The sequence below is a fragment of the Sceloporus undulatus genome, chromosome 6, assembly GCF_019175285.1.
Source record: "Sceloporus undulatus isolate JIND9_A2432 ecotype Alabama chromosome 6, SceUnd_v1.1, whole genome shotgun sequence".
In the NCBI taxonomy this organism is placed as follows: domain Eukaryota; kingdom Metazoa; phylum Chordata; class Lepidosauria; order Squamata; family Phrynosomatidae; genus Sceloporus; species Sceloporus undulatus.
This window is the reverse complement of record NC_056527.1, coordinates 94,627,082-94,651,629: the sequence shown is the minus strand read 5'-3', so window position 1 is coordinate 94,651,629 and position 24,548 is coordinate 94,627,082. Positions and strand designations below refer to the sequence as shown.

The 24,548-nt window shown below is 39.8% G+C and overlaps 1 protein-coding gene across 1 annotated transcript in view; it reads left to right on the top strand.

The window, feature by feature from the left end:
* Window positions 1-24,548, top strand: part of ZNF652 (zinc finger protein 652) — a 30,546-nt gene that overhangs the window by 2,558 nt on the left and 3,440 nt on the right. Inside the window, exons 2-5 of the mRNA XM_042475113.1 lie at window positions 13,852-14,978; window positions 20,647-20,794; window positions 22,259-22,374; window positions 23,511-23,655. Of these exons, the coding sequence (XP_042331047.1) occupies window positions 13,947-14,978; window positions 20,647-20,794; window positions 22,259-22,374; window positions 23,511-23,655 (1,441 nt within the window). The 5' untranslated portion in view covers window positions 13,852-13,946. The remainder of the gene's footprint in view (window positions 1-13,851; window positions 14,979-20,646; window positions 20,795-22,258; window positions 22,375-23,510; window positions 23,656-24,548) is intronic.

Here is a 24,548-nt window from a genome sequence, read left to right as displayed (position 1 = left end):
CTAGATTAACATGGTTATACAGTGGTTGCCTCACTGTCTGCAGAGTCTTAACAGTACATTGAGATGAATAGATTTGAGTCTATAATGCTCTTACCAAGGAAGCTGTCCAATCAACCATACTACTATTATGTGTGGTAGTGATGACAGTAGATGTATATGTGTGGTACCCCGTGATGGTTCACTATTGTGCTCGGGAAAATGGGAATGTGCAAATTTCAAGAGCAGTTGTGGCTGTGGGCAGCATTAATTGTGCTGTGAGGTTTTATTAAATGGCTGGAAAATGAGGATCCATTCTTCACTTCCAGGTTAGAAATAAATGGTGCAAGCATCTGATCTTTAAACTGTCATTTATGTTGCTTTTTCTCTAATGCGTTGTGCCAGAGAAAGTTTAGAATAACCAATGAGTCATATTCATTATTTGGTTTCAGTACATTGGAGTGAAAAATGGATACGGTTGACCATGGAACAGATCCATCAGGGTACATTCCAATTTAAGGACCATCTTTGTTGCTTGAAAAACTTTTCTCAAGGGGTGCATGGTAGGGAAGCGTGCCTTGGAAAGAATTAATGGGACTCAGTCCTTTGAGAGCTGACGAGTGCATCTGCAACCTGGGGGGAATTAGAGTGTGATTAAATACTATTCTGTACATTAGTGTTGTTGTGTTATCCTTTCCCCCCAGAATTGTATCCGAGCGCTCACAAGAGAGGGGCATTAAAATTGCAGTACAGTTGACCCTCTGTACCCATGATTCTTTATGCCAAATTCAAATGTCCACACTTGAAATATTAAAAATATGTAAATTTCAAAAAGCAACATTTGACTTTTCATTTTATGTAAGGGGCACCATTTTCACTGCCCTTGTATTATTGACTTGAGCATACATGGATTTTGTTCAGTTGAGGGCTCCTGGAACCAAAACCCAGCAGATACCAAGGGGCCCACAGTATTAAAACAAATCACAAACCCCCCCCCCACCAAAAGAGAAATAAAATGCAATTTAAAAGATTTTAAAAAGCACTGAAAGAGTTCAGATTAAAAGACATATGGCATTCCAGCCCATTTTTAAAATACTTTTTTAAAAGCCTGTTTGAATAAAAAGTTTAAGCCTATCAACAGAAGGGTAACAAGGGGGGTCATTCTGGCCCACTGGGAAGGTAGTTCCAGAATCTGGGTCAGCCTCCAAGAAGGTCCTCTCTGTGCCTCACCAACTGGCTGCAATGCTGGTGGGACTGAGGGAAGGGCTTCTCCTGATGATCTCAGAGCTCTGGCGGCTTGTGCAGGGAGACAAAGGGGCAAAACAGAAGGTCAAAATAAGCAGGTTTCCAGCTGGCTTCGAGGTGGGGGATGTAGACGATGCATGTCTTGAGGACAGCCAAGATGGCTAAAATGGAAAAGCTGAACAAAATGAGCTGGATTTTGCTTCTTCAGCAAGTGCTAACCTTCGCATGTACGTTAAATGCCCAATCAGGGAGGCTCTAAAGGGGACTCTATCCTACCTCATTGTGCATGTAAACGCCCCATCACAGGAGCACATTTAAAAGGGACAGAGCTGCCGTACCCAAGGGTGAGGTGGCAATGCCCGGAGAGAAACCTTAAAACGCTCTGGAGATGAATACAACATACACAACAGACAATCAGAGAGGTGGAATGGGGAAAGGGTGGCTGATTGTACCTTGCCAGCATCTGCATGGGCATACCTCTGCTCCGATGCCCTGTCCTGGTGAAGCACTGCACATATGACTGTGTCAGGTTCACAGGGAGGCCATCCAGTAGGGGGGCAGTTGCCAGGAGTTTGCTCCTGTGAAAGTGTGCAGGGATGGTGGGGGGGAAAGTTTTAAAAAAGTATCCAGTGGCATGGCTTGAAGCCACACTGTGTGATCATGACATGCGCACTCCAGCCACCTTGGGAACAGGCAATGCTGTTGGTAATGTTCAATGCAGTCAGAAAAGGCAGCTTCAAGCCACTTTTTCCTGCTCACTTTTCACCCCAAAGTCTGCAAAATAGCGCTGGACCTGAGCCATATATGGCTTATTAAGTCATAGCCAGTGCTTTGAATTGTGCCCGGAAACAGGCAGCCAATGGCGTCTCAACAGGGGTATAATATAGTCTCTGTACTGCCCCCGTTAATGTCTTAATGTGTTCCCAGTCTGGAGTATATAGGGTATCTTGTCTTTGGACAAACTGTTAAAGTGATTGTCGTTGCATTTATTTGGTGTGCAAGAAACAGCCATAGGGCACTCAAGAGTAACGTATACTATGTGTATGTCTGGGATTGTTTGAGATGCATTGTGAGCAGCTTCATCCTTGGAAATTTTTGGCAGCACCTCATTGAGACTGTAGTGATTGGCTTTGAGTAATGTTTCCCTAATCTATGCAGCATTGTTTGCATTCATTTTAGGTCGTTGAGATCATGGGTTGATAAACACTATGATTGAAAAGGGGAACGAGGATTTTTGCTCCCTCTATCCTTCATATTCAAGGCTAGAAATAGTATAAATTATAATATCACAAGATTGAATATGGTACACTTGATTTGTGGTGGCCTGCTATTTCAAGTCTTCTTTGTTCAGAAAAACTTGATTATTTTTTTATCTTCCAGGTAAATAAGCATGGTGCATTATTAGGATCCTCTGTGGTAATAAGATAGGTTTATCGAATTTGAATATTGAGATGCCGTCATTTTATTGATTCACTCTGCATTGTATGCATCCTGCGTTCTAATATAGAGAATTACTGGAGCGAACCTTACGCTTAGTTAAGCACTGGTTAGGGTACGATTAGGTAAAGTAATAAAGCATGTAAACAGCAAATGAGGTTAGAAGTGCACTTTCTTAGTCCTTATTCTCTAAATCCCAATTTGGACCTCATTGTAAGTGTGCAGTTTAAATGAAACAGGCATAAAAACTGCTAGTTTGAGTATTTCCATTGCTCTTGTAGTTTAAAGAATAAACACAAGGACCTTGAGAAATTGCAGTGGGAGTTAGCCAAAGAAAATTTCTTGCCTTAGTACCTCCATCAGTAGCCACTCTGTTAAAACGATATGGCATATCACATGCTTATTGATTAGTAGAACCTTAAACAGATTTAAATATGTAAAATTTAAGTATAGGGAAGATAATTGTGTTTTAATAAAAATAATGTTTTTTTTCAGGAGCAAGTGATAGATATTCAGCTAGAACAGACTGGTTTGGATGATAGTTAAGCCAGGAATCTGTGGGAACCCCGGCTTATCACTTAAAAGCAGTAGCAATACACACTCCCTATAATTGATAAACTGGATTCTGTGGATCCTATTTATCCATGTCATCTCACTAAACCAATTTTTGAACTGCAGTATTCAGAAAATGCTCTGTTTTTTTCCTAGGTTTTATATGTTTATTACATAGGGGTTTTGCTTAAATCATTTAGATAATTTTTATTTGGGTCAGTATCTGACAGTTTAGATTCAGGCAGATGGGAACCCTCCAAGTGCATGCAAACATGTTCTGAGTGTTTTCCATTTCGAAACTAAGTATTTTCATATTTACAGCATTGGTCAGAGCCATGTCTTAAAAAATGTTTATACAGATTGAGGCCCCATTCCCATTACGATAAGCTCGAACCAGGGTATCTGCCCTCGTTCTCCCTGGAAATCGATTGATCTCATATGGATTGATTCCATTGGGGGAAAAGCAGAGCAAACGTTTAAAAAAGCGGATATCCCAACACTACTTTTTGGTGGGTTTTGCCCAAGCGTCAATTCCGACATGATTCCAACAGGGGAACACCAGATCAGATCGATTGTGACAATGACAGAGGGCTCCCCACCAGAGACACCCGCAGTGTTGTTGTTTTGTTTGTTTGTTTAAAAAATAAACATCAAACTCCTCTATTGCTGAAAGCCACTTGCAAAGTGGTTACTTTACATCTAGCGATTTGCGATTTTTTTTTAAGAAAAGGGGGGGTTCCACCTCCTCTTACCGCCGTCCCTGGCTTGCCTCCTCTCTCCTCCGGTCGTCGTCGTCATCCTCCTCCCTTTTTTTTTTTTACCATGGCAAGGCCCTCCTCCAGGGCTGAGGAGTGTGTCCTTGCCCAGGGTCACCATCCAGTGGGTTTGCATTCGGAGGCTGATGCGAGGGTGGGAGGAAGGCATGCCCTCGAGAGCGCTGAAGGGGGCAGCGGGGGGCCCAGAGTTGGTCCGGAGGGGCTCGGGTGGAAGGAGGCCAGAGAGGCTGCTTGGGAGGGGGCACCACCTGCTCCTGGCAACCCTCCTTCTGAGGTTGGCCTGTTGGCTCCCCTCGCCCTTTCCATGGACCATGGGGCAGTCGAGCCGCTGCCAGGGCAGGAGGAAGGCCCTCGGGGGGGGGGGTTTACCTAGGAAGAGGCTGCTGGAGAGAGCCAGCGACAGGGCACGAGGAGGCCTCACCTTGCTCCTCAGCCCTGGAAACCCACTGCGTGGCTTTGGGAGTCATGCTCTTCAGCCTCAGAGGAGGGCACAGAGCCCAACTCCCAATTCATGCGCCCCTTGGGGCTGAGGCCAGGCAGGGGGGGGTGTGGTTTGGGCTGGCCATGCTTGTCAGGAGCCCCTGCCTCGTCACCCGGCTTCCAGACCAACTCCCCGGTGCCCCGACTGGCCCTTGTTTTCCTCCTCCCCCGTGGGGCGCGCGACCACTCCCCATAGAAAAGAACGATCCCACTATTTCAAGGGACCTTTTACTTCGAACCTCAATCAGAGCGAGGGCAATCAGGAGCAAATTAAACCATAAGTGGGGAATGGGCCCAGAGTCCTTCCTTATCTGGAATTCGAAATCTTGAATATTCCACAGACAAAACTTTTTACATGGGGACTGAATAGTGACACTTTTGCTTTTTGGTGTCATGTAACACAAACTTTGTTTCATGCACAAAATGATTAAAACATTGTATAAAATTACGTTCTGGCTATGTGCATATATAGGACCGGACGATGGGCCTTGAGGCGCCCTCGTCACTTGCGAGCGCTGCCTGGTGGGCAGAGCTGCCCACATGCCCGGCGCCCTTGCATGTGATGAGGGCACCGCGCTGTCGGCGCACCCACCAAAACGTGGCGGGTAATGTTCATCCAGCCGTTCCTTGCACTTTGCGGCATCGCAGCAACGCCACAAAGGGAGCTGCTTCCGGGGCGTCCTTTTTGCTTTGCAGGAGCGCCGCGCATTTGGTTGCTGCGGCGCTCCTGCGGAGCAAAGAGAGGCCCGAGAGGCGCCTCTTTCTGGTGGTGTGACCCCGCCATAGGAACTTAAATTCTTGACTCAAAGAAAGAGCCCTCCCTCCATGCCAGCTGTCCATCATCCAGCCTGGGAGGGAGTGAAAAGGCAGGCCCAAATTCCATCGGCTAGCCCCAAGAAGAGCTCCCTTTATTCCAACACTGTCATCATCAAGCCTGGGAGGGAGTGAATTACTGTGACTTACGTCACTCTGTTTTTCTTATTTTTTGTATCTCTCTGTATTTTTATTGCTGTAAACCGCCCAGATTCCTTGTGATTGGGCAGGCTATAAAATTTATTATTATTATTATTATTATTTTTAAATGAATTTTGTGTTTAGATATGGTCTCCATTACCAAGATCTCATTGTATACGTATATGTAAATACAGGTGTTCCAAAATTTCCCCCCCCCCCCCCCATCCAAATCCAAAACACCTCTGGTGTCCAAGGAGGTTTGACCTGTAAAGACATGCCTAGGAGCCTTGCCCAGTTATACTGAATCCTAGTGTGAACTAAATCTGTGCGTGGTTGAATTTCTGCAGTGTTGTTTTTGTTGCTGCTGTTGTTGTTTGCTGCTGTGTGGCTAAGTCATTTTCTGACTTATGGCGACTTTAAAGCAAACCTATCATGGAGTTTTCTTGGCAGATTGGTGTCAGATGAGGTTTTGCTATGCTCTACCTGAGGTTGAGATTGTGTGACTGCCAGAGTCACCCAATTGGTTTTTATGGCCAAGCAGGGAATCAACCTGTCTAGGCCAACAATCAGCCTCTAAGCCCACACTTCCATAAGCTCTTGTAATAGGCATGCAGAGGTATCAACAGACAACGTTGCACGAGTGTTCTGTGCAGGGCAACATTGGAAACATTCCCATTCTAATATTTTTGTATTTACTTTTGTGGTTCTCATGTATTTTTATGACTTTTCAATTGCACATCTTCCTTTTTTTTTTTTTATTGTAAACCAGATGGAAGTTCTTTTAGGGTTGAAAAGGGCAGTTTTAAATTAACTGGGACGCAAATAGTGGTACTCTTTATTAGTTTATAAATTTAGGACTTTTTTTAAAAAAACATTCTATAACATAACCTCTTCTTTTTCTGAGAGTCACTTACTAGGTTTCCATTTATTTGTTTCTTTTCTGAAGGCGAGTTTCAACTGAGAGGGATGTCTGGGTGTTAGGCATATCAAGGCTTCATTGGAAGCAGGGTTCTTTTCTAGGAAAAGTGGGCTATTGTGAGGTCATATAAAATGAGACCATGTGGATTAGATAATTCTTCCTCTCTTAAAGGATTGTTTTTGTATTGGGGTGGGAAGAAAACTGGATATAAAGTTTGGTATAAGATAATCTTATGCATAAGAAATAATCTTATGCCTACAAGTAATATTAAGCCTCCTTTGAACCTTTGATCTGTTTAATTGGGGTTGTTGTTTTTAATTGTGATAAACTAGTTTTTGATGTTTATTATGTTATATAGATTATGGTTTTTGACATACTGAAACTGACATTTTTATGTTTTTTCTATCAGATATTATGCTATGTTTATATTTAATTTGCTTAGTATTGTTTTGATGTGAGCTTGTCCTGAGGAGTTGGGGAAAGGCTTGTTTGATTTGTAACGTTCTTATGTTTTCCTATTGATTGCCACTGTATTGATATTGTTTATTGTTATTGTCTGCTTTACATGGTTGGGGGGCTGGGAAGGGATTCATTCATTTTTATTGTACTTCTACTGTTAGCCGCCCGGATTCCTCGTTGATTGGGTGGGATACAAATAAATTATTATCATTATTATTGAATTGTGTATATGTATTTGTGTGTGTATGATTACTCCTCTTTAAAGAGGTCAGCATTGCTAAAGTCTTTTATACTTTTTTAAAAAAAATTATCTCTATTTATCTTTGGGTAATGTTCATACTTTGTTACTCTTATTGTGTGCCTTCCATGTTGTTTCTGACTTATGGCAACCCTAATGCGAAGCCTATCATGGGGTTTTCTTGGCATGTTTCTTCAGAGTGGATTTGCCATTGCCATCCTCTGAGGATGAGAGTGTAATTTGCCCAGTGGGTTTATATGCCCCAGATTGGATTTGAACCCTGGTCTCCAGAGTCCTAGTTCATGTTACTGGTTTTTATATTTTGCCTTCATTCTTACAAATACACTGTGCTTGTACTAACAACTTGCTTAATAGCTGAAGGCAACTAGGACTTCCATGGAGGCAACTGAGGAGACTGACAAAAAAGATATGGACCACTCCAGCTCTCTTCTGCTGTCCACTTGGTTTTTTGTGCAGAGAGGGAGTATTACTTCCTCTGTTATCTGCAGGGAAACACATTATCCTGTCAATGGGAGGATTTTTCTCTACCAGTCTGCTTAGCAGAGGGTATTTTCTTTAACAGTCTAATAAAAGACTAGTAGCATGCATTTCTGTACTGTTTGCAAAAGAGGAAGCTTTTCTTTCTCCTTAGCTAGCATGGCAATGGTTACTTGCTTCTTGAGAGGTCACTTTTTCCCCAATCTGGTAGTTTGTACTGGCTTATTTTCAAGACTGAATAGCTTTGCCACTAGAGGTAGCAAGCCCTCTACCTCAGCAAGTGTTGTTGGTTCTCTTGCTGTGTCATAAACTTGAGGATCATGGTATGTGTGTAAAAATTAAAAGTAGAGATAGGGAAATTGTGCTCCTCCAAATCTTTTTGGACCCCACTCCCATTAATTTTCATATTGATTATGTAGAGTAGAGGTGAAAGGAGTTGCAGAACAACAGCATGTAGAGGATTATATAATGTCCTTCTCTAATGTGAGTATAAATCTTACTGAGTTCAACAGGGCACATTACAAGTTGGTATATAGGACTGAACATTGATTTTTGTGGAATAAGCTCAGTTGACCTCAGTAGAAATTAATTCTTATTAAAAATAATTATTTCACTCTGTACTAGGGAATTGCATTTAGTCTGGTTATGACCATTTAAATCTGGCCAAAGATCAGTCAATATTAAAGCATGAAATTCACAACTAAGAAGGAAATTTTAGTTACTGTATTACAAAACCAAGAGGCATGAGTTCTTATCATCTAAACTGAATTTAAACTGTATATTATGTGATGAACAGAATCTATTCTGGTAGTTGCAGGTAAAGCAGTAGCTATATGGGCCCACATCATTTTTATGATAACATTAATTTTATTGGCATATCTTTTATGGAAATGACTTGCAGGCTTGAACATGCTCACTTTTGGTCCTGTAGATGTTTTTGTATTTGGGAATATTCGTGTAGCTTCTTCAATTTGAATTTGTCCTCAGATAAAATCAGTGTACGCACATACTTGGGATTTTATAAAATGTGTTAAATTCATTTCTGTTACTAATGCAAGAGCATGTTTGTCATTACTTAATACAAGAGTCTCTCAAAGTTCTGAGTTGTATACCTTGGTAATTTGGAGAAAATAATTGTTCTGTGACTGTTCCTAAGCAATGATAAATGTGAGGTAAAAGTAGTTTCAGCTACCTCATGCTCATGGGCGCCCTTGACATTATATGGTCAAGCAGTAATTCCCAAAGTCTTTGCTAAGTTATAGGACACCATGAGGTAATTAAATATACCTACAAAGCATGCTTTACAGATATCATTGCCTGCTCAAAACAGACTCAAAATGGTAATACAGTACGCCCTCCACATTTTCTGGGGTTAGGGTCACAGGAGCCCCGTGAAAGTGGAAAAAGAACAAATAAAAAAAGCCAACTTTTATTTTAAACCTGAGAGAATACCTCTCAGTCCTCTAGCATAACTCCGTGGTCAACATCCTCTGGAAGCTGGAAAACCTACAAAAACCTAGAGAAGTGTTTTCTCTGGGAATCTCTAGGTCCTCCCGTGTGACTGTGCTAAACCTCTGGCAGAGTTGCACCTAGAGAGAACTTATTAGTCAAATCTGTGAATTATCAGAACTGCAGATGTCAAAGCTGCAAATATGGAGGGCCCACTGTATGCTGAATCTCAAGAATGACTTACCCTTATGCTTGAAAAAAGCATACTTGTAATGTGAAGGAATGTATACCCCATCTATCAGATATGTGAGAAATACTTTGAGGAAAGAACATGGGGACATTTGATCTCAGTAGAGGTGCAAGATCCACAAAGATAATCCAGTTGTTTTCCAAAAATTGCCTTGCCTTTCTATACGATTACCTATCATGTGGATGATCATATGTCTCTTGAGTGTGAAATTTTTCAGCTGTTTAGCTTAAGAGACTGAGATCCTAAGATCCTATATGTCTGCTAGCATTGTTATGTGGAAGTAAGAGAAAGTGTCTGTGAGAAAGAGAAGAAAAAGTCAGAGAAGCTGGCTGGCTCTTTCTTGAATGCCTGAGGTTCCCACAAGGGCTCCCTTTGGAGATAGGCAGCTTGGAGCCAATTGTCAAACATCTAGCATAATGTTAGACAGTTTTTTAACATCAGGTTTTTTAAAAACATAACTATCAGTGCTGTATAATTTGTATAAGGTATCTAGTCAAGTACTGTGGGAAATAGTTGTGTGTTCTGCACACAAATCAGTCTACCATTAATAGAGAAAGCTAGTGGCCCAGTGGTAGAGTGCAGGGTTTGCACGTACATCAAAGGCCCCAGGTTTAATCCCTTCAGTTGGATAGTTGAATGTTGCTGGATACCTGGGAGAGCTACTGCCAGTCAGTATAGACTAGTCAGTGTCCATTCTGGTTGAGACATGATCGGCATTGTAATCCAAACATAGCTGGAGGACATAAAGCTGGGAATGTTAGTAGACATTTTAGTGAATTAGGGTCCAAACCACACTGCAGAAAAAAGCTAGTTTGAGGCCTCTTTTAACTGCGCTGGCTCAGTGCTAGGGAATTCTGGGAGCCATAGTTTTGTGAGACATTTAGCCTTCTCTGCTAGAGAGCTCTGATGCCACAATAAACTACAATTCTCAGTATTCCTTAGCACTGAGCCAAGGCAGTTAAATCAGTCTCAAACTGGGTTATTTCTGCAGTGTGTTTTGGACCTAGGTAAGCCAGTGGTCTGGCTTGGTATGAGGCCACTTACTTTAAAAAAAATGCCATTCAGCAACTGATTCAGTGGGTTTGCTGTATTGTAGTTGAGACTAACCAGTGGGATTCAAACATTTGGTACCACTTTAATTGCCATGGCTCCACCTTATGAAATTACAGGATTTTTAGTTAGATAGATACTGTACTTAGACTTTCCTGTTAGAGGGTTCTAGTGCTATAGTTCAGAACTCTGTAGCAGAGAATTCCAAGTACCTCATCACACTACAAATCCCAGGATTCCACTCAAGGGGACCATGGCAATTAAACATAGCTCAGATTGCTATAATTGTGCAGTGTAGATAATCGGAGGACAGAAAACTTTTGTCCTCTGTTTTTATTTTGCTTTTATGTTAAAGTAAGAGAATATTAATCTGAGTTTGATGTAAAAATGGACATTTTGCTTTAAAATGGTCAGAAAGTAGACTAAACATACCATGTATTTCTTTATCAAAAAAGTGATCAGCAGGAACAATTCCCTTATGTGTTCTTTTAAAGGCTATATTTTATTCCCCTTCTTATAAATTATCATTTTCACTGAGGTTGGATTTAAATGCTTATCAGCCATTTATCATAATTAAATCTTGGGATAATGTGGATTGTTAATGGAACACAGATATATTACAGTTGGTTTAACTGTTCTTTAATGTGTATTAGTTTAAGAGTAGAGAGCACTTAATACAACTCTAAACACTGTCCTCCAGCACGTTTTTACTGATAATATTACTACCTCTCCTTGGTACATTCACAGAATATGCAATGTATTGGGGAAAACTGTTCGATAAAAATAAAAGCAGGCTTTTTAATTGCTGTTAAGATCTGTAATTTGTTCATGAAAAAGATCTGTATTTCATTACTCAAAATTCAGTTTTAAAATAGAGGAACATCATACATTGTGGTTTATTGGCTTGTTTATTTTCAAAAGTCGTAGTTCAAAGGCAAAAAAAACCCCTACTTTGAGTGTGTCCCAGTTTTGCAGTACACACCTGGGCATGCTTACTCAGATAGAAGACCACTGCACTCAGTGGAGATTATTTCTTGGAAATGATGTTTAGCGTTAGAGTTTTTATTATGCAAGCCACTTTATAGAGACTTCTATGTGGACAAAAATATTTTCAAAGGCAAAAGATTGAAGAAGTACTGTATAAATGAAATGTAACTGTGGCCTACGCCAATGGGATGTATATAGAAATTATTTTGCCATTCAGCTTTTCATTCAGTAAGTCTGCTATATTTGAGACAGCAGTTGGATTGAAATATAAGTCCCACGTTCTCCTTCTATATTTCAAAATAGACACACTGCAAACTGATGTGTATTTCAGATGTAGAGTGAAAGTAAAGACCTCAAAGCCTCTGATCTGTGTGATGGTAGATGTCTCTAATTTATTTTAGTAGCAGTAGAAATCATTTGGCATGTAAACATCTTGTTTTTGAACGGAAGAGATGTAGCCACTTGTAAACTGCTACATCGGTGGTACTCAAACATTTTACCCATGGGCCCCTCTTTACAACTACATGCGGATGTTGTGCTTCCCCCCCCCCCGATGTAATATGTGAAAAAGATTGTTTATCTAGTGTGCGTTCATTCACACATTCATGTATATTCATATTTTAACATTTTATAAGGAAATAACCATTCAAATTAGAACATAATTTAATTTAAGTAAATTCACCATTTAACTCAATGCATGTGTAAATTTCACACACAAACAAGTTTGGGAAAAGAGGAGGAGGAAGTATCAGGGCCTCCAAGTCTCATGTGCCCCTTGAGCAAACCTTGCCCGATCCCCCCAAGGGTCCCACCTCACTCCTTGAGAGCCACTGTGCTACACACCTTCTGTTTTTGCTTTTTACATAATATGCTTGCCAACCTTTCTTTGGCCTACTGTTACATTGTAAGCTGTGTTGAATCCCATTTTAGGAGAAAGGCATGCTATAAATAATATTCTGACCAGAACATTTCCCTCTAGTACAGTACATAGACAAAACCTTTCCATTGCCTCTTCCATTTGTCCTCTTCTTTGGTGCATATCTGCAATTTAGAGGAAGAGTGGCTTTGCCTAAACGTCACTGCAGGAGCTGTGCCTTTATTTTCTGATGTTATCAAATGTGCTTATCACCTTCCTGCAGAGCTTATTCTTAATACCTATGTCTGAATAGAGTTTATATTGTTTATATTAGTAGATTGAGGTATTTACAAGAGCTGCTGAAAGCAGATTGGGCCAGTATATCAGTGAAACATGCCTTATTGTAGTTATGTCAGTTAGGCATCACATTACACACTGATATCTAGTTTTGTTTCTCCTTTTCACCAAACCCACATGCGACACTGCAGTTCTTGAACACATGCTTGCAGTCATTAGTTGATTTGCTGATGGTATATAACCCTCAGTTCAATCCAGATATTATAATTTTTGAAAGCAGAAAGATTGGAAAATCCATTGCAGGGAATGTACCTGTTTTATACAAGGTAAAACTCCTCCTGTAGGAAATGAATTTACAGTGCAAATGTATTGTTGGACCCAGTTTTTGAAATTCCACTTGTGTCTTGGAATACTTTGTAGCTACAGTACCTTAGCTGATAAGGTAGTTACTCTGCCTCCTTCTAAAAGACAGAGAACTTAGCATATCCACGCATGCATGAATTTTGCCATACATTCTGTATGGGCTGGCTAAAGTTATTGTAGTTTGAAACTTCCGCTAACTCAAAAGTAGCATGCATGCTTTTCATACAAAAGGTGCCAGATTGATTCCGTGGCCCCTCCAGCTAAAAGGACTAGATAGCAGGTGATGGAAAAGATTTTGGGCCACAAGCCGTAGGGAGTAGTTGCCTGTCATAGTAGAGACTATAGAGCTAGATTGATAACTAGACTGACCAGAAACAAGACAGCTTCCTGCATTCCTATTTCACTACATACCACCCACAAGTTTTCAAAATGGTCTTTGCGACTGTAATGGTAGAATATTTTCATGACGTGCAAGGTTCTGTGCTGAATATCAGATTCTGTAATCTGACCCAGAAATTGAAAACACAGAATCCATCTAGGCTTGTTAGAGATTTAATATGAAAAGTTCATTTGGAGACTAAACCAGGATTTGCAGGAGTTTTCAATAGATGTGAAATGAATTGAAATGAATCTGCATGATTAAATGTTTTAAATAAAATTAAGGAATACTTTATCCTTTCCGTTAATCAAATTTAGATGTCTGACATGATTTTTATAATTCTGTTGTAGTCTTGATTGTGATATTTAAACACTCCATGAAGAGAATGCCAGAGTGAATGCTTGTGTTCACAATTAGACATGATGCTGTTTGTTATGTGCCATCTTTATGGTAGATGAAGCAATTTCTTTTTAAAACTGCATCTTCCATTACCCTGAGGACCAGGTGAAAAGCACATACTTGCTAGCAATAAAACAAAACCTTTTCTCCCCCCTCCAGGCTATAAGATGAATAGTCCATTATTGAGAATAGTTAACAATTTGTACAGCAAATCCTGTACTTTGCTTAGATTAGTCTATGTTCCTTCTGTTATGTTTAAGCCACTGACTTAATTTTCTCCTTCTTTTCTAGACAAAATGTTCAGCTGTTGATTGGCAGCTTTCTTCCTGCAAACGGCTGCCAGTGTCTTCGTGCTGTAAAACCAGAATTCCATGACCTACACATGCTTTGGTACTCTGCTTTCCAAAGGCAGTCATGTGTTAGTTATTTTCGACGATTCATCTTGTTCCAGAGGAGCTACTGCATTGGTATTCTGGAATACAAGGTGCTCAATGAATCGGGAGCCCCCATGAATGAAACAGCCAGCTCTTGCCAGCAGATGGCTAAAAACTGCACCACACATGTAGCAGGGATGGCACAAGAGGAGAGGGCTCAAGTGCCACCCCCTTTCTATCATGGTGCCAACCAAGAACTTGACTTGTCCACCAAAGTGTACAAAAGGGAGTCTGGAAGTCCATACTCCATATTGGTGGACCCAAAAACAAATAAGCCACATCTCCATGAAAGAGAGGAACAGCCATATTTCAGGGAGGACAGAACAGTAGGAGAGGTCCAAGCCGTGAAAGAAGACAGGGAGAACTCTGACGACTTGCAGGAGGAGGACGAGGAGGAAGATGAAGTGACTTACAAAAGGGAGCAGATAATAGTAGAGGTAAACCTTAACAACCAAACATTAAATGTATCAAAAGGGGAGAAGGGGGTCCCCTCCCAGTCCAAAGAAACTGCTGTTCTTAAGACCAGCAGTGAGGAAGAGGAGGGTGACAGTGGGGAGGAAGAGGCCACTGAAGACAGTAATGATGAGGAGGAAAATGAGAGGCAGAAGAAAAAAGAGCAAAGAGAGGAGAAAGATAGTGTTGCACAAAGGAGAACAAGGAGAGCTGCATCTGCTGCAGCCGCCACAACTTCCCCTACTTCCAGAACTACAAGGGGCCGTAGAAAGAGCGTTGAGCCTCCCAAGCGTAAGAAGAAAGCTGCAAAGGAGCCCAAGGCACCTGTGCAGAAGTCAAAGTGTGAAGAAAAGGAGACTTTGACCTGTGAGAAGTGTCCCAGGGTGTTTAACACGCGCTGGTATCTGGAGAAGCACATGAACGTCACTCATAGGCGCATGCAGATCTGCGACAAGTGCGGGAAGAAATTTGTTCTAGAAAGTGAGCTCTCCCTTCACCAGCAAACAGACTGTGAAAAAAATATTCAGGTAGGTTCTCACCTGTTTGCCAGGTATCCCTGCCTTCTGCTTTCCCCTGGACATTTGAAAGGGGGGGGGAAATCCTTTGCGAAGAACAAGGTTCCAGGCCTTTCTGCCTCTATCAACATGTTCTATTACACATTAAAGGAAACCAGTTTGTCTGAATGGGGGAGGTGGAAAGAAATAACAGCTGAGATACAGGATTTCACTGCACAGCACTACAATGGAAATAGCGAAACAGGAGCTGAGAATACATCTGCTTTGAGCACTGTCTAGTATAAACAAATTGAATTTCTGAAGAATATGAATGCAAATGTAAATCTGAGTTTGTTGTGTGTTAGAGAAAGGAATGGCTCCATGTGTTACTTCACCCCTGACTATTTGTGTACATGGAATTTATTTCTATGTAGGAAAGCGGTAAAGAACACTGCAATGCATAACAAATGGATAAGAGTCTGAACCATACATATATGGAATAGCTAATTGCAGCTTCTTGATGAAATGTACATGTTGTGAAATACACATTTGTGTACATATTACAAAACTGTGTAGTAATTCATCCAATGTGTAATTCATACAATGTGACATAAGAGACAGATTACTGTGTAAATTAGATTATCAACTCTAATTATAGCAAGGGAAGAACTGTTAGGATTCCTTTTTCTCTTCTCCTTTCCAGTGCCTCAGGCTTTCTCCTTTTTCAGAATTGTGGGAATTCAAATTATGGTGCCATTCATGCTCTGGTTTTGTGGGTATTATCAGTGGTGAGCAATGGTATTAACTGGCCAATCCGCAAGCCTTAAGAACACATCATGTTGAAAAAGCAGATACTTAACTTGCCAAAATAGCTATCTTAGGTCAAAAATTCACTGCAGAAATAATCCAGTGTGAGACCACTTTAAATGCCCTGGCTCAGTGCTAGGGAATCCTGGGAATTCTAGTTTATTGTGACACCAAAGCCCTTTGACAGAGAAGGCTCAGTGTCTCACAAAACTACAGTTCCCACAATTCCCTAGCATTGAGCCAGGGCAGTTAAAGCAGTCTCAAACTGTATTATTTCTGCAGGGTGTTTTGGATCTTAGTCTGTTTTAGCAAAAAGAATCATATTACAATATATCCAATAAAATCACAGTATTATCACAACTACTAAAAAGACTAGCTTGTCGTCTATTTCCATCTTATTACAGTTGGGGTGGGGTTCTTTCTGGATCAGTTATAGTAGGTCAGGTGGGTAGGCCCACCAGAAGAGGTCCATCTTGAGTGCTCTCTTGAAAGCTTCCAAGATGGTGATAAGATGGATCTCTTCTGATAAGTTGTTCCACAATTTGGGGGCCACAGCGGTAAATGCCTTGCAGGAAGTTGTTATTAATCTTGTTTTTGGATAATCAAGTAGATTCTTCCCTGATGTTCTGAGAGTACGGGGCAGATTGTGTAGGGAGAGGCGTTCCCTCAAGTAACTCAGGCCCAAGCCATGTAGGTTTTTAAAGGTAATAACCAACACTTTGTATTGTGCCCGGAAGCTAATTGATAGCCAGTTGGTTGATGTTCTAGAAATGCTATCCAGAACATCACAGCTTATACACTGAGTCATGTTCCAGTGTGATATATGCTGTCATTTGCCAGCAGTGCCCTACTGCATTCTACATAGGACAAACAGAACAGTCTTTAGACCAGGGGTGGGGAACTTATGGCCCTCCAGGTTTTGAACAATACTCATGAGAGCTCGGTTGTAGCTCCTCCTCATATGGTGACACTAGATGTAGCATCACCATAAGGGGAAGAGCCACAACCAAGCCCTCATGACCCTGGATAAAACCTCCTTCAGCATGGCTGGTGGTAAGACATAATGGGAATGGGAATTCATCAGAACCTGAAGAGCTTTAGGTTCCCCACCCCTGATCTAGACAAAAGAATAGTGTGCAGTGTGATGCAGCAGCTAAAAAGGTCAATATAACCCTTGGCTGTCTAGATTTAGGGAAGTAACAGTGCCATTGTACTCTGCTTTGGTCAGACCTCACCTGCAACACTGTGTTCAATTTTGGGCACCACAGTTCAGGAGGGATATTGACAACCAGGAGGATGACCAAAATGGTGATAGGTTTGGAAACCATGTTCTATGAGCCGTGGTTTAAGAAGCCTCAGTAAGTTCAGCCTGGGGAAGAGAAGATTAAGAGGTGACATGATAGCCATGTTTAAATATTTAAAAGAATGTCATATTGAGAATGGAGCAAACTTGTTTGCTGCTGCTTTGGAGACTATGACTTAGGGGACTCAAACTACAGGAAAAGAGATTCCACCTAAACATTAGAAAGAACTTCCTGATGGTAGGAGCTGTTCAACAGTGGAGTCGTCTTCTTTCAAGGATTTTAAATGGAGTCTGGATTGCCAGCATTGGGAGTGCTTTGATTGTGTCTTCCATGGATGCCCTTGTTATCTCTTCCAATTCTATGATTCTGTGGATTACTGTACACTAATCTGACATAAAAATAGTAATAGGTACACAATAAAATAAATAGATTATTTATATTTCCTACCACTCCCAGATGGATCGAGGCGGGATTACAGCCTAAAATACATCCAAAAACAGTCAATAAAACACGACAGCAATAATAATTTTAGTTAAAAAAAACCAACTCTATCATTAATAACAGCAGTAATAGATTTACAGGACAATCAGAGGAGTGGAGACACTTCAGTCTCCCAGGATAGTATGACTACTAGTTATAAATTCAGGAATTTTTAAGCAGTTCAACATAAAAAAGCTAAACAAGAATTCACCAAGATGCTGATTCCGTCCCCTGCAGCTTAAATAAGAACAAAGTCTTTTTACGTGCAAGGATGTCTATAATAGCACCCAAATACTGCAAGTTAATTATAATTGTGAAGGTATCACTCTTTTGTACCATACCTTTTGCATTTCAGTTCCTCTGACCCTACCAATTACAGTTCCTGACTCATTCATCCACCTACATAATAACAAAATATATAAATTGTTAAGGTGCAGCAAGATTCTCACTATTTTTGATGCAACTGATTAACAGGTCTGTCTCCATAGAAGTGCTTTTCCGTGATCACTGAAAAAGCAGTGTTGGTGATAGCAAAATCGTCCTGATAATGCTAAGCTAATTAATACACATACTATCATAAAAGTATGCCAATTAAAGGTACAATTGTTATAATTGAACTACTTGATAAATTGTAATTAAGTGGATTTGTGTCAGAGGTCCAAAACACACTGCAGAAATAATGCAGTTTGAGACCCTTTTAACTGCCATTGCTCAGTGCTAGGGAATCCTGGGAATTCTAGTTTATTGTGGCACCAGAGGTCTCTGACAGAGAAAGCCAAATATCTCATAGAACTACAGTTCCCAGAATTCCCTAGCATTGAATCAGGGCAGTTAAAGTGGTCTTAAACTGCATTATTTCTGCAGTATGTTTTGGACCATAGTCTCCATTTAAAGTTTCTGCACTCAGGAACTGCTCTCTTATAGTCAATGTGCTGTACTGTAATATTTCCATTTTTGATAGATTTCTGTTATTTTGTTCAATTATGGTGGTTTTGTGCAAGGTTTCACAAGACTCTTCATTGGTTCTGCTGTTCTCTTAGTGAGAGGCCTCTCTTTTAGCCCTCTTGCACTGTAAGAAGAAAACCCCACGATAGGGTTACCATAAGTCAGAGTTGAGTTGAAGGCACATAGCCATATTTAGGAAAAAGTGCATTGTTAGAGTTGTGGAATAATTTTTATTCAAGTGAGAATTCCAGTGTACTAAAGGGTATTAAAATAAATCCATGTCCAAATGTGTATTAAAATAAACCCATGTCCAAAGTTTGTTTTACCCAGATACTCAGAGCCAGAAAAAGGTAGAATGACTGTATGATGAAGTAATATGAAATGCACACTCTGTATTGTGGAATATTTCCTGAGTTCAGAGAATCCTTTTGTCCCCCTGAATAGAAGAAATTTTGATTTTCTCTAAATGGGGTCAACCAGGGCCTGGTATTTTTGCATCATGGTTTGACTGAAAAACAAGAGTAATTTTTTGCCCCTGCATATTATGTTGGCTATAACACTAGACGTATCACACTTAAATAGTTGCATTAGAGGTTGCGCTATGGTAGAATGAAGACAAATTTGAGAATTAAAGATGAAGCAGAGTATGTAGATTTTTAACATGTAGTGATTTAACGTGTACATTTTTAACATGAAGGGAGAAAAAATATATTTCTGCCCCAGGTGAGGTTTATTTACAGGAAAATTACATACGTGGCAAGTGACTAGAATTTGTGTACATGATGTACAGTTAAAAGTGGCAATGTGGTACAGTGTGGGTGTACCTCTGTATACATTATTTAAAACAAAAGTGCATCTCTAAGTGATCAAAATATCCATTGTAGTCCATGAGGTCTGCACTGCAATTTTTACAAAAGTCCAAAAATCTATGAAAGAAGTTTTTGTTTTTGGAATGTTTCAGAATTCTGAATAAGGGAGACTCAACCTGTATTTATTTGTCTCATTAAAATTGTTTTACTAACTAAATTGTTAGCTCTTCTATGTATACGTATTATGTTTATGTAATTGATACAAATGATAAAATTGCACTTTGCTAATTCTTGGAATAGAATTTTAATTTTTGAGCACAGATTGAGCATAGCCTGGACATTAGGGATTATTTTAAGAATTATTTGGGGTTATTCACACTTCTAACTTGTTGTTCAACAGTTGAAGTAAATTGTATCTTTGTATTTTTGTGTGTATTTGTATTTAGTGGATGTTACGTTACATCCACTGGTGGCGTTCTGCAAACAGAATTGCTAGTGGTTCAAGTTTCCTCTCTTTCTGCAAGCTTCTGTGCCTTAGGCCACTAATTACTCCACAGGATTGGGGGACCATTATAGCAGATCTGGAGAGTCACAAGCAGTAAGAGGGGATAAGTTATTACAATTTGTCAAGACAAAGTCTATAGATATGAAATATTGGGATTTAACTCAGAAACATAATTTATTTTTGGATACGTGCATTGGTATTATTACTGCAGACTTGTATGCCCTTGCTTAGGTGCAACATTCTGTAAATCCCTAATTTAAAAAAAGCCTTTGGATAACTTCCTTGCTTCCCCCCCCCCCCCCCTCAGTTCCTGCCTAAACTGCTAGATATTTCTGATCTGGGTAAGAAGTTTGAGTATACTTCACTCTGAATAATTTATTCTATTCTTCCAAAGTACCGATCAGCCAAATCTGCTGTCTTTTTTCAGAGTTAGAATATCATGGTTCCATGCCAGCAAGGGCATGGTGGATTTAATCACAAAAATGGTTTGGCCCATCATAGGTCATGCTAAATTCTTCTGCAACACCAATGCTACATGCTTTCCTCAAAACCACTAGATTGAGCCACTGTATATCTAACAGATTCTTGAAATCTCATGTTCATTTCCTGAGGAATCAGCAGGTGGCGTTCTAAGTCTACCAACATTCCCTTCTTTGAGCTAAGCTGGTATCTTTCACATTGATATCTCTTATGAAATGATGGTGGATATTGTTAATTGCCCCAAAATAATGCATCCAGGATTGTGATCTCTATTGTTATGTGTATTTACATCAGTTTGGCTATAGCTGCGTTGAAGTACCAGAAGTGAGCTCTGTTTGAATTATGCCTCTTTGTCCCATCCATCCATTCAGTGTGTTACCTGTAATAAATCATTCAAGAAGCTGTGGTCCCTCCATGAGCATATCAAGATTGTCCATGGATATGCAGAGAAAAAATTCTCCTGTGAGATATGTGAAAAGAAGTTCTACACCATGGCTCACGTGCGAAAGCACATGGTTGGTGAGTTTTTGCTGCTTGTTTTTCCCCACAATGTTGTGTCTCTGTTCCATACTTCTAAGGCTGTTCAAAGTCCCCCTCTTGATTACAGGATATAGTCATAACATAACAGGTTGTGTTATGAATATATAAATGCTTTTTGTAAACTTTCTCTCCAGTTCTAACCCTGTACAGTACTGATTCCAGTTAACCAGTGAATCCCTATTTGCGGCCAAGGCCCTAATGTCAGAGTGAATGCTTACATCAGCCGAATGCCCATGTGACAAAAGGGCAGACAAGCAGATCTTGGCGACTCAATTTTAGATTTTTAATATCAAGATTCACCTTTTTTTTCTTTATAAGAACTGGCAAGTGCGGGAGGCTGTGATACGCAAAAGCTGCAAATGTATCTTGGGAGAAGGCAGCTGGGATACTCCAGTCTGTGTACACCCAAAGAATATTTCACCTTGATTTAGCTTTATATGCTGTTATTTCTCTCCTAATTGTGTAAAGAGGTCTGTCATCAGAATATGTATCTTAACTGCATCTTAGACTAAAGGTTGGCAAGTTGTTCCAGCTAACAACACTTTGTTGCCTCTGGGCCTGATGGTCTGGCAGAAATATGTTCAGTGTAATTTAAGAGGGAGATAGTCTTTGTTTGGTTTAAGTAGCTGCAGCTGAGTCATAGAAGCTGATGATTGCTCTGCTTAATTGAGTCTCTTTGTTTAAGATACATTTAATGCTAGGATGAAACCATTGAATTGACCCAGTAAGATCGAATGTTTGTCCTCAAAGTTAGGACAAGGTGGGCTAATAGCTAATGGTTGTTTTCCTCTTTGATAATGAGACATTGGGAAATGTAGCTCTTTACGTTTATGCAATAATTCAAGCATAGAAAAGTTTTTTTCTGGTAGTTAGATTGATAGGCCTTGTTTGCTCATTCTGAGGTAAACTCATATTGCCAAATTGATTGCAGTCAGATGGGGTAAGAAACCACCAGTCTTCCAAATGCTAATGGACCACCTCATCACTGATCAAACCAGGAATTGAAGGATTTGGAGAACCATAGGTTCCCCCTCCTTGCCCAAAACTCTGATCTTCTGGTTTTTCTTTTTGGCTTTTAGTTTTTGAGTTTTAATTGCAAAGTTTTATTTCAATATTCCTTTATTTGTTTTGTTATAAACCAGCCTGGGAATGATTTTGTCTGGAAGGTGCTATAGATGTTAATGAAATCAAATAAAAACATCAGTTAGATTGTTAGTACTTTGTGAAAGAGCCTGCTTGAGTATGAGATGAGATTACATGATTTTTTAGTCCCATAAAGTCTCTTTCTTTTAGTCACCATAGTAAAGGGTTAAAAAGTACCCGGACACATATTCTTGTAGAATCTTAAATAAATCTTAGGATGCAATATTGTATAAGTGATGATGTAAATGAAGTTGCCTGTTCATGCTAACATATAAACACTTCCATAATTTGATATTTCAGCACATACAAAGGACATGCCATTTACATGTGAAACCTGTGGAAAATCCTTCAAACGCAGTATGTCATTGAAGGTTCATTCCCTGCAGCATTCTGGAGAGAAGCCTTTCCGATGTGAGGTATGAGCCCTGTCAATTCAATGTGGCATTAAGCACCATTTTGACTTCAAAAGCTTTATAGTCATGATTTAACCCTGAGACTGGTAACATCAACAGTGCTAGATCTCACCAAAGGCTCTTCTAGTCCAATGTTGTCTTCCCACAGTAGATAGCCAGAACCTCATGATAGGCCCTTAAGCAAGACACAAGTACAGTGCACATTGTACACTACTGCTAGTGACTGCTTCAGCTGTTTATGAGCATATGGATTCTACCCATCCCCGTAGTTGGTTAAAAGTGAGAGTAGCAGAAGCATGTTAAAGTATGCTTTTCTTCATACAAAGCTGCTAACTGCTGACTATCTGTGCTGTTGCAGTAGTGTGCATTAATGGATTCATAAGTAGCCATCATGTTGCCAATTTTGCTTATATCCTCTTTTAGTCTAGGCAGCAATATAACAACATTTGAGTGTGAATATACAGGACAAAAATACTACGACTCATGGAATGGCAGAGTCCTCTTTTGTCATCTATATCATTGACTGAGTGGCTGCATGAAGCAGCCAATTCCTCCCACACATAACCTGCATATTGTACTTAGTTTGGTATTTGCAAAACGTATATCAGCATTTGTTGTTATGTGTAAACGTATATCAGCATTTGTTGTTGTTATGTGTCTGTTTCCAACTTACAGTGATCTTAAGGCAGTCTAATTCTTCTACAGATTCTTATAAAACTTATACCTTGAGTGGTGGGATTTGAAATAAATTCCATTTTCTTCTCCCTGGCCAAACCACTTAAGGTGGTTTGAGATCCATAAATCTTGCCTTGAGATCCATAAATCTAAAAAATAATTATTGCATTTCATTTCTACCAACATAATAATCCATGAAATCATCATGTAGATTGTGTGTCTCAGTTTGAGACAATATGCTCACTATCCCCAGAACTGCATTACAGAGGATTCCCATTCAGTTTTCATAGTTATGATTGTAATTGTTTTATTATATGTGGTTAGTAACTTTGAAATGCAGGGTGATAAAACAAGGTTTTGTCACAAATACATTGCTGTACTGTGAAATATACTGTTGCAGTATTGTAGTCTCCTTGCCTGTGATTTCTACAAATTAAAGATCTGTTCCTCATTGTCTCTTACAGAACTGTGATGAAAGGTTTCAGTACAAATATCAGCTTCGTTCCCATATGAGCATACACATTGGACACAAGCAGTTTATGTGCCAGTGGTGTGGTAAAGACTTTAACATGAAACAGTACTTTGATGAGCACATGAAAACCCACACTGGTAAGGATGTGTTGCTTTTCCCCTCAATACCCTTTGGCAACATCAAAAAGTACACTGGACCTGCTGTGATCACTTACAGTTGGCAACAGATCAGATAGAGATCAGATTTAATTTGGAACCATGTAACTCCTTTCTTTCTTCAAAAATAATTTGGTGGTAGAGGAAAAACAGGAAAATGTTAAGTCCTTACTCTAGTCTAAATTAGGACAGGTTGGGAAAGACATCAGAGTTGACAAGAATTAAATTTCAAAAAGTGATTTTACATGTCTTTAGGCTTCATTTCTGTTAAGAATGAGATTAAAGTTAATAATAATAAATAAATAAATAAATTATATTTCTTGCCTCTCCCAGGTGGATCAAGGCGGAATTACAATCCAATAAAATACAGCTAAACACATCAGTAGAATACAAAAGCAATAGTGCTTCAATTAAAAACTAACTCTATCCTAAAATAATAACAATAAATTTATACAGTAGTCAAAGAGAAGGAAACAATATGTCTTATAGAAGATCAGGTGGATAAGCTTGCTGGAAGAGATCCATCTTAATCACCTTCTTAAGTCCCTCCAAGGATGTAATGAGACAGATCTCTTCCGGAAGACCATTCCACAATTTTAGATCAGCTGCAGTGAAAGCCCTTTGGGAAGTTGATACAAGTCTGTTCGTTTGTTGTTCTAACAACATTAAGGATTCACAACAAGAGGTTTATTATTGGCAAAAAGCATGGAGTTCCATGCATAAGGGGCAGTAATTCCATCCATTATGCAGAAAGAGAATGGGGAAGTTGACAGAAGGAAGAGGATATATGTTACTGAAGAATAATGAAAGAAAACAATATAAGGACTTGAAAAGAGAAATTGCATATTCCTGTTAATATAGGTAACTGAGTTGTA